This window comes from Momordica charantia, assembly GCF_013281855.1.
Source record: "Momordica charantia cultivar OHB3-1 chromosome 1 unlocalized genomic scaffold, Mcharantia_2.0 BLBB01000001.1, whole genome shotgun sequence".
Lineage (NCBI taxonomy): Eukaryota > Viridiplantae > Streptophyta > Magnoliopsida > Cucurbitales > Cucurbitaceae > Momordica > Momordica charantia.
The window spans coordinates 21,059,517-21,073,517 of NW_028275157.1; the positions used below are offsets into that span (position 1 = coordinate 21,059,517).

The 14,001-nt window shown below is 39.1% G+C and overlaps 3 protein-coding genes across 7 annotated transcripts; 1 reads left to right on the forward strand and 2 right to left on the reverse strand.

The window, feature by feature from the left end:
- The first annotated feature begins 730 nt into the window (after positions 1-730).
- On the forward strand, positions 731-5,599 carry LOC111005522 (MLO-like protein 10). The gene is made up of 15 exons (XM_022277032.2): positions 731-1,390; positions 1,721-1,778; positions 1,892-2,112; positions 2,210-2,326; positions 2,581-2,641; positions 2,798-2,886; positions 3,254-3,328; positions 3,408-3,496; positions 3,607-3,656; positions 3,749-3,789; positions 3,877-4,050; positions 4,356-4,391; positions 4,632-4,699; positions 4,912-4,972; positions 5,057-5,599. Exons 1-15 carry the CDS (start codon positions 1,211-1,213, stop codon positions 5,447-5,449), a joined length of 1,713 nt encoding a protein of 570 aa, XP_022132724.1. The 5' UTR covers positions 731-1,210; the 3' UTR covers positions 5,450-5,599.
- Positions 5,600-5,644: 45 nt separating this feature from the next.
- Positions 5,645-9,435, reverse strand: LOC111005521 (monosaccharide-sensing protein 2). Its single transcript, XM_022277031.2, has 5 exons — positions 8,842-9,435; positions 7,474-8,397; positions 6,582-7,126; positions 6,284-6,471; positions 5,645-6,187 (listed from the first exon to the last, which is right to left on the reverse strand). Exons 1-5 carry the CDS (start codon positions 8,918-8,920, stop codon positions 5,737-5,739), a joined length of 2,187 nt encoding a protein of 728 aa, XP_022132723.1. The 5' UTR covers positions 8,921-9,435; the 3' UTR covers positions 5,645-5,736.
- Positions 9,436-10,584: 1,149 nt separating this feature from the next.
- On the reverse strand, positions 10,585-14,001 carry PIRL4 (plant intracellular ras group-related LRR 4). 5 transcript variants are annotated; one of them, XM_022277329.2, is made up of 6 exons: positions 13,683-14,001; positions 13,315-13,389; positions 12,474-13,155; positions 11,434-12,347; positions 11,145-11,344; positions 10,585-10,981 (listed from the first exon to the last, which is right to left on the reverse strand). In XM_022277329.2, exons 3-5 carry the CDS (start codon positions 13,129-13,131, stop codon positions 11,189-11,191), a joined length of 1,728 nt encoding a protein of 575 aa, XP_022133021.1. In that variant the 5' UTR covers positions 13,132-13,155; positions 13,315-13,389; positions 13,683-14,001; the 3' UTR covers positions 10,585-10,981; positions 11,145-11,188. The 5 variants fall into 5 exon arrangements, with proteins under 5 accessions (XP_022133021.1, XP_022133020.1, XP_022133022.1 ...); XM_022277328.2 differs by having other exon boundaries at positions 13,319-13,389; positions 13,683-14,000; XM_022277330.2 differs by lacking the exon at positions 13,315-13,389.

The following is a 14,001-nucleotide window of genomic DNA, read 5'->3' on the forward strand; positions in this document are numbered from 1 at the left end:
TTTGATTGGAGGGAGATATGAGACGGAAATTAAGTTTCAACTCATCACCAACAATATCAAGAAAATACAAAAATAAGTGAGAGTTGAGAAGTTCTCTCGTATTTCAAGAAATCTTAATGAAATAACAAATGCTTAGACTTTTCCTACTCGAAAGAAAAGGTACACATCTCTTATCAACAGAGTCGTTTGACATCACATCTTGGAGTGGATTAGAGACAATTCCATTTGGGCTCAAGATGCCTTTCGTACAATAACCTTCCCATCGAGTAATTCGCTTTTTGTTATCTTTTGATTTCTTGGTATCAAAAAGAAAAAACTTCACAATCATGACTCAAATTCAATATATGGGCTAAGTCTTAAATACAGTGTACGAAAATGAGAGTTTCAACCATAAATTTATGTTAAAAAAAGTTCCTATCATACTAAAAAAAATCGTCTTTTTAAATCAATATGAACATAAAGCACTTACTTTCAGTAAAAAGAAGTTGTAAGTTCCAATTTTCCGAGGTTACCTAAATTGTCTAAGAAAAAGTAAAAATTTTGGATTTTTATGGGTGATCCTCTCTTTACTTCATCTGCTGTCACGGTAATCTAGGCGTTGTGCTTATTTGACACCCCGAAACGTGTGGACCCAATTACTGTAATGAAAGAATCCCAATTGAAGATCATTTGGATTTGTTAAAAAACAAATACAAAAGATCAAAAAGTAAAAGTGGAGTGGTTTCCATTCGACATTTTCTTCTCCAAAAAGGGGTCAGAAATGGCTCCGATGACCCTCTATTCCACTGACTCCTTCCCCAATTTTTCCCAATTCAAAACCTCACCCAAATAAATACAGCTTACTGTTTCGAATCCCAGGTTTTGCAGTTATTGAATTTTGGAATTTTTGCCCAAATCTTTAAGACTGGAGCTGGCCGTGGACCCAGCTTCTACTCGTCGGCTGGCTCTGAAAATGAACGCCTCTCTCTCTGTAGAAATAACATTGGTTTTTGGGGTTCCGTCTTCTCTCTGTTAATTCGGTCAACTCAGCTGTCAAAGGCTACTGCCCCACCTAAAGGGTCGACTTCGTCCAGCCCCTTTTCTTACTCTGATATATATGGCGGTTCTCTCTTAAGAACCACTTCATTTTATTGCTTTCTAAGCCTGACCATCTTCTAAATCTTCTGTCATCTGCGTTTTCTTGCATTTGGGTCGTGTTTGGAACCTGAGAATGTTGCTGGTTTTGTATTTGTGTCTGAGTTTGTTGTACGGCAGAGCGTGGGCGGCGCCGGCCGCCGATGGCCCGACGAGGGAGCTCGATCAGACTCCGACATGGGCCGTCGCCGGTGTTTGTGCTATTATCATCATCATTTCAATTGCCTTGGAGAAACTCCTCCATAAAGTTGGAACGGTAGGTTTGTTTTGTTTTGTTTTTTTTTTTTAATAATCGTCCTGATTGTGAAATTGAAAGCTTCTTTGTTCTTCTCTTCTCAAATGACGTCCGTTTGATGTGGCTGCTTTCGTTCCTTCTTCTTTTTGTTTTCTTAAATCTCATCAGTCATTACCCAGTTGAACTTTTGTTTCTCCTGTATTTGCCTGCTATTGACTTCTTCATCGGGCTTTGATGTTTTTATGTCATACTTGTCTTTAATGGGGATGCTTGAAATTTGAAATGTTCGTCATTTGAATCTGAATAATAGATTTTTGATATCATCATGTTTCTCCTGATTTCTTCATTTAGTGGCTTACGGAAAAGCACAAGAGAGCTCTTTTTGAGGCTCTGGAAAAGGTTAAAGCTGGTAAGTTCCACAACAACTCAAAAAGTCAATTCAGTTTCTGCCCCTCTATAAACTTTGTCAGATGGAGAAAGTTGAATAAGATAAATTTGTGATTGATTTCTTTTTGGTTGCAGAGCTGATGATTCTGGGTTTCATTTCACTACTTCTGACCTTTGGGCAGAACTATATTGTTAAAATCTGCATTCCCACAAAGGTTGCAAACACTATGTTACCGTGTGCGGCCAAAGTGGAAAAGGACTCAAGTGCAGCCGATGAAAGCGAACACCGTCGAAGACTTCTATGGTATGAACGTAGATTCTTGGCTGCTGCTGGCGGTGCTGTTAGTTGCAAGGAAGTAAGAATCTTTATCTGTATGCATTATTCTTTGACTATATAATTTGATTGTATTTTTGGAAAATTCGCATACCAATTGGTTAATGTTTTGTTAACAGGGTCATGTGCCGCTTATATCGATCTCGGGATTGCATCAGTTGCACTTATTTATCTTCTTCTTAGCTGTATTTCACGTAGTATACAGTGCTATCACAATGATGCTTGGGCGGCTAAAGGTATGGGAATTCTTTGTATTCTCCATGTTAAGCTGTAAAGAATGTTTGTGCTCAGAAATTGGCATACAATGTTTTCCTTTGAAGAACTATGAAAATGGGGTTGGGACAACATATCAGTCTAAAACGTCAACTACTGAAAGTAATTTATGAATAAGAGAAGTTTTGGTTATGGATTTCGAAATGTCTTTACCTTTATAAGGTGTTAAATCAACTCGTGCTGATGTTTTATACATTTATTTCTTCTCCGTGCACAGATTAGAGGTTGGAAGGCATGGGAGGAGGAAACCTCAACTCACAATTATGAGTTCTCAAACGGTATGTCACAATCCTTTCCTTTGAAAAAAACTACAAGTTTCATCTATAGCCTGACTTTTGCATGTCCCTGTCCCAAACTTAAGTGATGATTTATTTTCTCGTGGATGGATCGACCTTCCCACTTTGGAACTAAGCTCAATGAACTCGTCTCTGTAGATCACGCACGATTCAGGCTTACTCATGAAACGTCATTTGTGAGAGCCCACACAAGCTTTTGGACTAAAATTCCCGTCTTCTTTTATATTGTAAGTAAAGTTTCTCCTAAGCTATGCAACTCCTATTTCCTTTCTTGTGATATTTCTCATTGTGGAATTACTTGGACTTAATGTGGGAATACTAAGAACGCCGAGATGCATGGGTGCTTCAATCACCAACGGTCAATAAGGCAATGTTCGTTTATTGTGTATTAGCGGAGATGGAGTGAAGGGAATCATGATCTTTTATTTAAGATACTGCAAAGGAAATTAGCAATGCACAACCACATATTCCCTCCTCCATTACAAGGACCAGAATTAGATTCTTTAGACTTGATTAGAGATATGAGTATGATGGTTTGGACACTTTGTCCTTACAATTGATTTCAAACTCCTAAAATATGTTATTTTGTTGCAGGGGTGCTTCTTCCGACAATTTTTCAGGTCCGTTGGTAAGGCTGACTATTTGACGTTACGCAATGGATTCATTGCTGTGAGTTTTCGATTCCCAGCCACCTTATATACAATACAACTTATTTGTTCCTTTTATGACAGTGGCTCTACATATGTAGGTTCATCTAGCTCCAGGAAGTAAATTTGACTTTCAAAAATATATTAAAAGATCTCTAGAAGACGACTTCAAGATTGTTGTGGGAGTGAGGTAAAAGTTAGATCTACTATTTGCTCCTCTTCCAAAAGAGTACTATGTTTCAATGGGTGGATCCTTTTTTCCGAGTGACCGAAACCTGTACACTTTAATGTTGTTTGCAGTCCCGTGCTTTGGGCGTCATTTGTCCTTTTCTTGCTCGTAAACGTTGATGGTGAGCTAGTCGATCCAAATTATGCTCTTTTGAAGTTCGTAATCCCAAATGCGATTCGAGCACGGGTTATTAATATACTCTCTTATTTACAGGATGGCAGGCATTGTTTTGGTCATCCTTAATCCCTGTAATCGTAAGGAATCTTTTCTTATTGGAACACGATTCTTGGCTTAACTGATTATGATTATTAGAAGTTCTTAACAACTTGTATCAATGGCAGATAATCCTGGCTGTTGGAACAAAGCTTCAAGGAGTTATGACAAAAATGGCTCTTGAAATTACAGAAAGACATGCTGTTGTCCAAGGAATTCCTCTTGTTCAGGCATCAGACAAATATTTTTGGTTTGGAAAACCTCAGTTGGTTCTTTATCTCATCCATTTCGCATTATTTTCGGTAATAACAAACAAGATTCTTGGCATATTTTACATCTTTTTGCTGTCTCATAATAAATCTCTAGTGTTTTGTTGGCGTAGCTCATTCCTCACTCCTAAGATTTAAATTAATGTTCTTGATCCTCTTTTTTATTTTTAATCAAAGCCATGCTTTTATATGTCGTACATGATGAACTGAACAATGTGATAAGTAACTTAGAAGTAACTTGATCCATTTTTTCAAAAATAATTTTATAGGACAAAATTATTCTTATACAAATTTGTTGTAAAGCTTGATCCTAATTATAGCTGTCTGTGTTTTTGCAGAATGCGTTCCAAATAACATACTTCTTCTGGATCTGGGTAATTTCTTCTCCTTTTCTTATCCGATATTTGAGGTTTTGTTTGATAATCATTTTTCTTTTTTTAAATCTAAAGCGTATTTGCTAACAATTATTTTTTTTAAAATTCTGATCTACTCTCATAAACATTGTAAAAATCTTAGAAAAATTATAAAAATCCAAAAATAGCAGTTTACCATAATCAAACAAGCTCTTCTGTTGAGTTTTTAACTCAAGAAATGTCAAATATTTTGATGTGCAGTATTCGTTTGGGCTAAAATCCTGCTTCCATTCAGATTTCAAGATGGCAATTATAAAAGTTGGTTTGGGGTAAGCCTTAAGTTCTTTAATGCTCTGCTCTTATGATGTGAACTGTGAACTTTTTGTTGAAAACGTCTCTTTTGGATGTTTTGCCATCTCAACTCACAAACATCCACAGATATATTGCTTTTCTTGCACGTATTTTGTGTACCATAGCACGAGACTGCAAACATCGAACGGTTCGAGTTAAAACGGGTTGTATTTTGATGGTGGATTTGCAGGGTTGGTGTCCTTTGTCTTTGCAGCTATATTACTCTTCCACTGTATGCTCTTGTGACTCAGGTACAACTTCTATATTAAGTTTCATGTAACTTCTTGTATAATTTTGCTGGGTTGTGGGATATGGCTGACTTGGGGGCTTTGCAGATGGGTACGCGTATGAAGAAGTCGATCTTTGACGAACAAACATCAAAGGCTCTCAAGAAGTGGCACATGGCTGTAAAGAAGAGGCAAGGAAAGTCCCCAACTCGAAACCTGGGGAGCCCGGCCACTTCGCCGATGCATTCGTCAGCAGGATACACATTGCATCGTTTCAAGACCACAGGTCACTCAAACAGATCATCCATGTATGAGGAGAATGAGGCATCTGATTATGAAGTTGATCCATTGTCACCTAAAGAATCAACTCCAAATTTTACGGTTAGAGTAGACCGTGGTGATGAACATCAAACCGAAATAAGCGAATCCCAGCATGGGGAAAAGCTGAGGAATGAAGATGAATTCTCATTTGCCAAGCCTGGGCCATTAAAAGGACCATGAAAATATTCTGATTGAGATTAACATTTGATTTTGTGTATCCTTTTGAGTTGGATTTTTTTCCAGACTTTCACACGTAGGAATTAAAATTGTAGCAAATGATTTGTATATTCTTGGGTTGTTTATAAATTGTTGGGTGTTCATTGGCCAGAATTTTACTTGATATCTTCAATAAACAAACTGAACATACGCTTACTGTGATGAAGGAATATCATTATGAAATTTAAGGAAAAATGTCTTAAATTCCCGCCAAAACATGGATTCTAATACAACCAAAACCTCATTTCAAGTCAATTATCTACTGTGGTTATAGGGTCGGCTTGTTTCGCACCCACGGCGAAGAAGTCGGAGATCACCTCCAGGGGCATGCCCTTGGTCTCAGGAACCTTGAGGAAGACAAAGATCCAGGAAATGATGCATATCACGGCGTAGGCACCGAACACCCCACCTAGTCCAATGGAAGTGAGCATAACCGGAAGTGAATACGTGACAATGATGTCTCCGATCCAGAATGTGAGGGCGCATATAGCAATGCAGAGGCCTCGAACTCGCGTTGGGAAGATCTCGGAGCAAAGGATGTTGGGGATTGGACCAAAGCCCATGACGAAGCAACAGAAGTAAGCTACAACACTGATGGTCGAGATTGCTGCATTGGCGACAGAACCCATGTCGATCATACTACCGACGACGAGTACGATCAGTGATATTATCAGTACAGGAATGGTAGATAGCAGAAGTGACCTGCAAAAAGAAGACAACTCCATGGTCATATTTGAGTACACGACACAAGCAACTCAAAATCATTTCGAGGAACAATGGACTGTTGCTTTTGTCTACCTTCTACCGGCTACGTCCATAAGCCTCATGGCAACGCCTATGGAAGGAAGCATCAATAATGTAGTGAGAGCACTAATGAGTAGTGATGCAGAGGCTGAACCAAGGCCCAGATTGGACAGAAGCACTGCAACACCTGCCTGTTCTAGAATCTGAGGCGTGTAGTAAAGTACACCATTTATACCTGAAAACTGCGTTAAGAAATGAAAAATTGTCCATGATTGAGAATATTCAAAGGGAATCCAATCCAACACGGTTTCATTGAAAGTGGAGTGACCAAGTGTGGGATTTAAGAAACCACCTGCTGAAGAATCTGAAGTCCTACACCAACAAACAATGCACGTTTGACTCCTGGCTCTAAGATCTCTCTCCAAGAAGGCCCTTTAGTGGCACTTTCAGATGGACGAATAACTTCTGGGCCAATAGGATGGCTGCCAATCCGGAGAGCAGACTGGCCGACCAGACCAGCTGCTTGAATATATTCTCCATCACCCTGCATTTCACCTCCTCCAGAAACAGAAAGAGTAGATCCATGCTGATGTGCATCTGTGCCTTCTTGGTGCAAGTATATCCTTTGATATCCCTCTTCTTTTTTCCCGGTTCCATCAACTCGCTCGGTTCGTTTCCACATCAGTTGCCAGCCACCACCAATTCCTGTAGTATTAACTGCCTCACCAGCAGCATTTGGTCGGATCATGATGGTGCTGCCTCTCCTTGGGACGACATCCTTGTCCGACGTCTGACGTGAGAGCAATGGGCTCTTCACGTTATCCTCAGCTTCAGCTTCAGGATCAGATACATAGCCATCACCATCCTTCTGGCTTTCCACATCCCAGTTGTCATTCCCTTGTAGGACGAAGATGGTAGTATCAATGCACCTTTGCCAAAATCTTGAAGTAAAATATTGATGCCAATAATAGATTTAACGGTGTTTTCTTTAAAGAATCACATTTTTAGATTAGGACCATGATGATTATCTTATGCATCATTTCTCGCCCATTATATAAGAATTCATGAAAAAAGAATTTATAAGTTAATTTACGTCATGAAAACTGTTAGGATTTTTAGCTCGAGAAGACGTATAAATTCTTCATCAGATAACATCCATACATGTAATATTAACCACTAGAATTGATCTAATTCAATCATAAATGTCAGAGAAATTTAAGAATTGTAAACCTTTATCCTGGTACCTTGCTGATCGGTGGTCACCATATTATTGAACATGCTTCCAAAGTTTGGAAGAAGCATACTGCGCAAACTTCCCGAGTCACCAGGAACCTTCTCGTGGATACTGCCAAAGAGAGTTACCACAGGATCTATCAATGGAACACTCTGGTTAAAAATGCTTCCATGGCGGGACGCTATGGCAATTGAACTTTGTCCACGGACGGGTTTGGCAATCAAAGATGCGCCGCCTCCCTCGGGTCCGTATAACTTGATCTGACCCTTTTCAGTACTCGATTCGTCAGTTGCTGGGCCAATCATGTACTCTTCTACTGATGTTTCTTCACTTGAACCAAGACCCTCAACCAGCAGAGCCAGCTCCCCTGCAACATCCTCCCTCCCCCGAAGTTCCTGCAGAACTTTCTTGGCTTCATTCATCCTGCCTTTGCTGACAAGCCAGCGGGGAGATTCAGGGAGAAACAGTATGGTTAAAGCAAGATAAACAAGAGATGGCATAAAAAGAACTCCAAGCATCAGTCTCCAGCTAGGTGATTTCGTCAGGGACATTCCAAAAACCATGCAGTATGACAAAAACATTCCAATAGAACCAGTGAACTGAGGCAGGGTGTTTAATAGCCCCCGAATCTCAGCCGGGGCGGTCTCGGAAATATACACAGGAACCAATGTAACAGCAAGTCCAACTCCAAATCCATCTAATAGCCTGGCTAATAGCAGGACGTGAACATCAGGCGCCCACAACATAACAAGACCACTGGTGAAATAAAGAAGCGAGGAGACTATCATCATAGGACGTCGTCCAACTGAATCAGATAAGGGTCCTGAGAATGTGGTAATGAATGTAGCCCCAATTAGGGACATGGCCACGATTAGCCCTTCGGTTGTAGGGTCACCTTCCAATTTGAATTCCTTCTTGATATACATAACAGCTCCTGAAATGAGTTGGTGCAGTTATTTCAGAAATTGGGTTTAGTTGGTTCATATCTACACTTTTAGCAGCCCAAAACACAATCCCAGAACATGTTTAGAGTTACACTGATTCATCTCATCCCTCAACCTTAAAAGAACAGGACCCAGTGACTGAAAGAAAGGCAATAAGCAATCAAAGGAACTTTTAGTTGGTTCGTATCTACACTTTTAGCAGCCCAAAACACAATCCAAAAACAAGTTTATAGCTACACTTATTCCTCTCATCCCTCAATCCTAAAAGAATATGACCTAGAGATTAAAATAAGGGAAGTAAGCAATCAAAAAAAAAAGACACATCAGATACAGGTAAAAATTGCAAGACAATGACACAGATTACTTATGATCCAGATATTTCATGGCATAAAATCAAATCAGTAACAGACATTTAGAAACTGCATCGATTGTACCTGCAATGGTTGCATTATCCCAGCCCTGCAACAAATTCCCGATTGCTGCAGCAACTGCGACGAGCACAGCTCCCCTCATCCTTACCAATGCGGTGAATTACTGCAACTCTGGGAGCCAGCTAAAGCATTAATGTATTAAATGAACGCTAATGGTAGCGAAAACCTGTCTAAGGACGCCGGATTCGAAAACAATGATAGTTAGTGATGTTAGATGAAAACGTAAGGGAATTTTTTTTTGCCGCTGATTGGTGAATTGTAGGGAAAAAAGAAAATTGCGAAAAACAAAAGTTGCGAATATGAGATCGGAGGTGACAGAGTAGGGAATAGTGATTGGCAATTCATGGCCGAAAAATATGGCGCTGCGGTCAATTTTCCTCCATCTGTGAGTATGAGCATACAGCCCGAAATACGGTGCAGATTCGGATTTGAAGGAGATCGAAATGGATGTCATTTTACGTAGTTTCTGTGAATGATGATTATGAACAAATGAACAAAAATAACGCAACTGATTCTTCAATCTCTCTCTCTCTCTCTTAATCGACAAGTTCTTCTGAAAAATGAACTATATTTCATGGCGACACGACACTAGGCCTTCTATTGCAATTTTACTACATACTTTATTTCTAATTATTTAGTCTCGTCTTTTCGTAATAACCAATCAATTCTAGGTTTGATGTAATAAAAAATAAATCAATTTACTCTATTTTCAAATGTTCTTTTTTTGACAGATTATTATTTCTTATATTTTCCATTATGTTTGTTTTAGTCTTCCTAGTTTCAACGTGTTATTCTTGTATTTTTAAAAACTGATCAATTTAATATCTATTTATAAAATTTTAATACAATTTTTGTACGCGGTTAAAAATTTTTATTACATTTTTATGATCGAAGGAAATGATACAAAATAAAAATGAAAAGACTAAAATTGTCACTTTTCAAAAGAACAAGGAAGAAAACTTTATATAAACACATGGAGTATCTGAGAGCACGAGAGCATGTTTAGTTGGTGATAAAAAAACAGAAATATGAAAAACAATAGATTCTATGAAAATGACAAATGAACCCTTAGGCATTTTAAAATATGTATTTAAAAATGATCCAAAACCTGCTTAATAATATATTTGAAAACAATATGAAAGCTGATGGTTATATTTCTAAAAATACATTAGTAGATAATTGCAGAAATAAGCATACTCACTGAAATATCATAAGGGGGTAAAATTTAAAAATAGATTATTAACTAACAAACAAGCTTGTGACCGAGGAAAAAAACAAGTGAACTAGAGAGGACATATCATTCTACAAACAGAACATTAAATTTATTACTTTATTATTATTATTATAATCTTACTACTCCAAAGAACCTTAATGTTCCCAACTAAATTTCAACCTTTAAAAATGTCTAAGAAATTCCTCAAATTCTAATTTTTATATCCAACGTATCCAATATTTTAAAAAGTTAACAGAATCTATTAAAATATAACATAAATTTGAATATTATGTCTAATAGAATTTGTGTAAGTTTGTAAATTTTTAAAAATTGAATATATTAATGATTATTAGACACGAATCAAACACAAAATTAAAAGTTTAGAAACCTCTACTAAAAATTTATCAACTTATAATCTAACCAAGTATTTATGAATTTGCAATTTTCGTCTAGTTTATCTTTCTAAATTCTAAAAATAAGCTTGAGAAAGTGAAAGGTTGAGCAAGAAATATTTGAGATGTTGAAGATATAGATAGAGAAAGTGAAGGCCATTCCATCATTTATTATTAGTTTTTGAGTAAATGAATGTTCCCAAATGGGAGGGATAGGTTCATTCATTCTGTGCTCTATTTCGCTCACTAAAACCCAAAGTGGAAAGCATTTCAGTATCTTCCCCAACCATTTACAACCTCAATTATATTCTCCATCATCAAATGAAATCCCCTATCATACAAAATTCACAAAGAATACCGAACTTACACAGAGAAGAGAGAAATAGAGAAATAGAGATAGAGAGAGAGAGAGAGAAGGAAAATGAATCTTCCATGGTGTGATGCAGAGTGAGCTACATTTTGAGAACCTTCCCCCAATTTGATGCAGCTGACTCATTAACATCATCAACACCAGCTTGGCCTGTAATTCATCACAGTCCTGTAACACCATTAACAAATCTATTCAAGTTTCCAGGACATTTCCCATATTTTTACCTTCAGAATGTAAGTTTATTTTCTTTTTAAATCATGGGGTTCCCTCAAATCTTGTTCTTTTGTTCTGCATACACATATACATACAGTGGCTTTCGAGGCGAACTTACTTGGAAGAGAGATGGCTTATTCTTCTCCACAATGGTGCAAATGATCAAGCCCTCATGTCGTTCGATGGATCGCGGTCCCTTCTGCTTGATCTCGAGAAGAAGCACATGTGCGTCCAGCTCTTTCTGTGCCTCCTAACTGGTTGTGCTTGTGGGTTGGCGTTTCTATTCTCATATAGATCAATCATGTATTGAACGACAGCCTGAGATGGTGACAGTAAAAGCATGAGTTAGACAATTCGAGTGGGCGTAAACAGTTCATTGCGAGAATGGCGTTTAGCGTGGTCGTTACCTGTGCACCGTTTTCGAATATCTGTCTTGGGGGTACTTCGAAAGGATTCTCTTCTGCTCGGAGGATGCGAAGATTAGTCAGCATTCTGAAGGAGTCTGGAAGAAACCGTATCTGGTTGTTGCTAATATCCAGCTCTTCAAGCATTTCTAGGTTCCCGATAGACCTCGGTAGTGCTTGCAGATCCGCGAAGTTGTTTCCGATGTTCATCTTGACAAGTCTGGTGGCAAAACATAAGCTCTCCGGTACAGCTTCAATCTCATTGAAACTTACATCAAGCTCCCTCAGATTCACGAGAGAGGACATGGTTGTTGGCAATTGTTTGACGTTGTTGTAACGCACAGACAAAATCTGCAGAGTCTCAATCCTTCCAACAGCTTCAGGGAGCGCTTTAAGCCGGTTATAATCGGCAGACAGCTCCTGAAGGGATGTACACCGACCAATCGTATGAGGAATCTCCTCAATATTATTCGTCTCCACATTCAATTTCCTTAACTTCACCAGATTACCAATGGATTCAGGGAGCGAAGTGAGCATATTAGAGCTGAGGTCAATCTCCTCGAGATGAATCAGCTTCCCAAGAGAAGCAGGCAGAGATACTAACTGGTTTCCCCTGAGGTCCAAACACACCAAACTGGTGAGATCTGTGAAAGGGCCTGGAAGTTCAGAGAGCCTGTTCGCATGTAAATCCAATCTCTTCAATTGGGAAAGAGCTCCAATGGTATCTGGCAGAGCCGCAAGACGGTTCTCAGACAAATCTAAAGTAATCAAACTGGACAACTTCCCTATAGTATCAGGCAGCCATTCTAATTGGTTCGACAGCTTGTTTCTGAGATTAAGTTCTCGGCTGCCCTTCTTTGCTGAGACTTCAATAAGACTAGCCAGCGCCATCAAGCTTAACTTTTCACCATCTTTACCTATGCATGCAAAAGACTTCTTGTTAAGAAAAACACTTGGAAGAATGGAAAACGGAGAGCTTCTTTCAATCTGGGATATCTCACAAAACAACAATAGACAAAACTAGATAAGAGGAGATTACCCACCTGGAGGAGTTGGAAGTTTTAAGGTTGGATCTTTTATAAAGGGCGAGGAAGAAGCGCCTGGCCTAGCTCCAAAGCCATCCATATACGGCGCTGACTTGCCTTTTGGGACAAAACTGTCATCTCGGGTGAATAATTGAGAGGTGGTTTTTGTAGGTCCTTTGTCAGAATGGTAAAAGCTTGAAGTGGCTGCGGAGGAGGTACTGACACTCCCAGATACGGAAGGAGACGGCGAGTTTCTATTCAAACTAGCGCTAGAAAACGAAGAGGATGAGAGGGAAAGGGCAATGGGACTTTGTTGAGCGGTTGAAGGAGAAGAAGCGCACTTGGAAGCTCTCTGAATCAATTCATCGAACAGGTTGTGGACACCTTCAAGGTCCAGCAATTTCAACGCTTCCCTCTTCTGCTCTTTGCTATGGAAAGAGATCAAATTCCTCTGCATATCGAGCAAGATCCTGAAAAGCTCTTCTGGGACATCCGGGTTCTTGGTCTGTCTTTCAATGGCCTCGAGTCTCGCTTGTTCTTCTTTATCCACATTGCTGATCAGAACCTTGGCCGCTTCAACTTCTTCAACTTCAGGTCTGGCCGGCAAAGATTTGTGGAGATTCGTAATCTCTTGCACCACTTGGGTTGTTGTTTTAGCAGAAGACGACACCTCCATTTTTTCTCCAAACTCCAATCCAGACTATAAAACACCGACAAATACCCAAAATTAAAGAACCATTCAAAACCCGAAAACCCCCATTCAGATTTCCCTCTCTTCTCTCTTTTGACCCAAATCCACGCAGACCCACAAGCCCCTTAGATCCGCAAGAAGAAAGAAGAAGAAAGAAGACAAATTGACCTACTGAAAAATGCCCGAACAAGTTCTTCGAATTTCGCAAGAAATGAAGCGCACCCGTTCGTCAAAACACCAAAACTGCAATCAACATTCAACAGTAACAACAACAACAACAACAGCAACACAAAAAGACCCACCAAGATTAAGAAAGAAAGAAAGAATCCCAGTACCCAAAAAGCTTCAAAAATTGGAGGAAGAACTTGGAAATTGTGAACCGAAACAGAGAGTAAATTATATCTGGAAATGGGGAAGAAGACAGCACAGTTGAGGCGGGTTTTGGAAGAGAAAAAACGAGCGCCAAGAAAGAAAAAGAGAAGAAGAAGATATTAGGTACTGGGATTCAGAATGATTCGGCTGAATATCACCGATACCTTTAAATTGGAGTCAGTTGGGGGTGGGCTTCCAATGTTTTACATTGCAAATCCAGCTATTTCCATGCTGCCCTCTGCCCCCCTTTGGCCTTCCCCCGTTGTTTAACCGTTTGTTCATCTGGCATTCTACTTTTATTTATCCTCTACATATATAGTATGTTATATATATTTGATGGTGATTTTTGTACCAAGTGATCAGATTGGCTATGGAGTTTAGGATATATTAGCTTGAAAGTGATGGGAAAGGGAGGGAGGTTACTTGCATAATGCAAAGGACAAAGTTAATAAGAAAATGAAATCTTTTTTTTTTTTGGTTTAG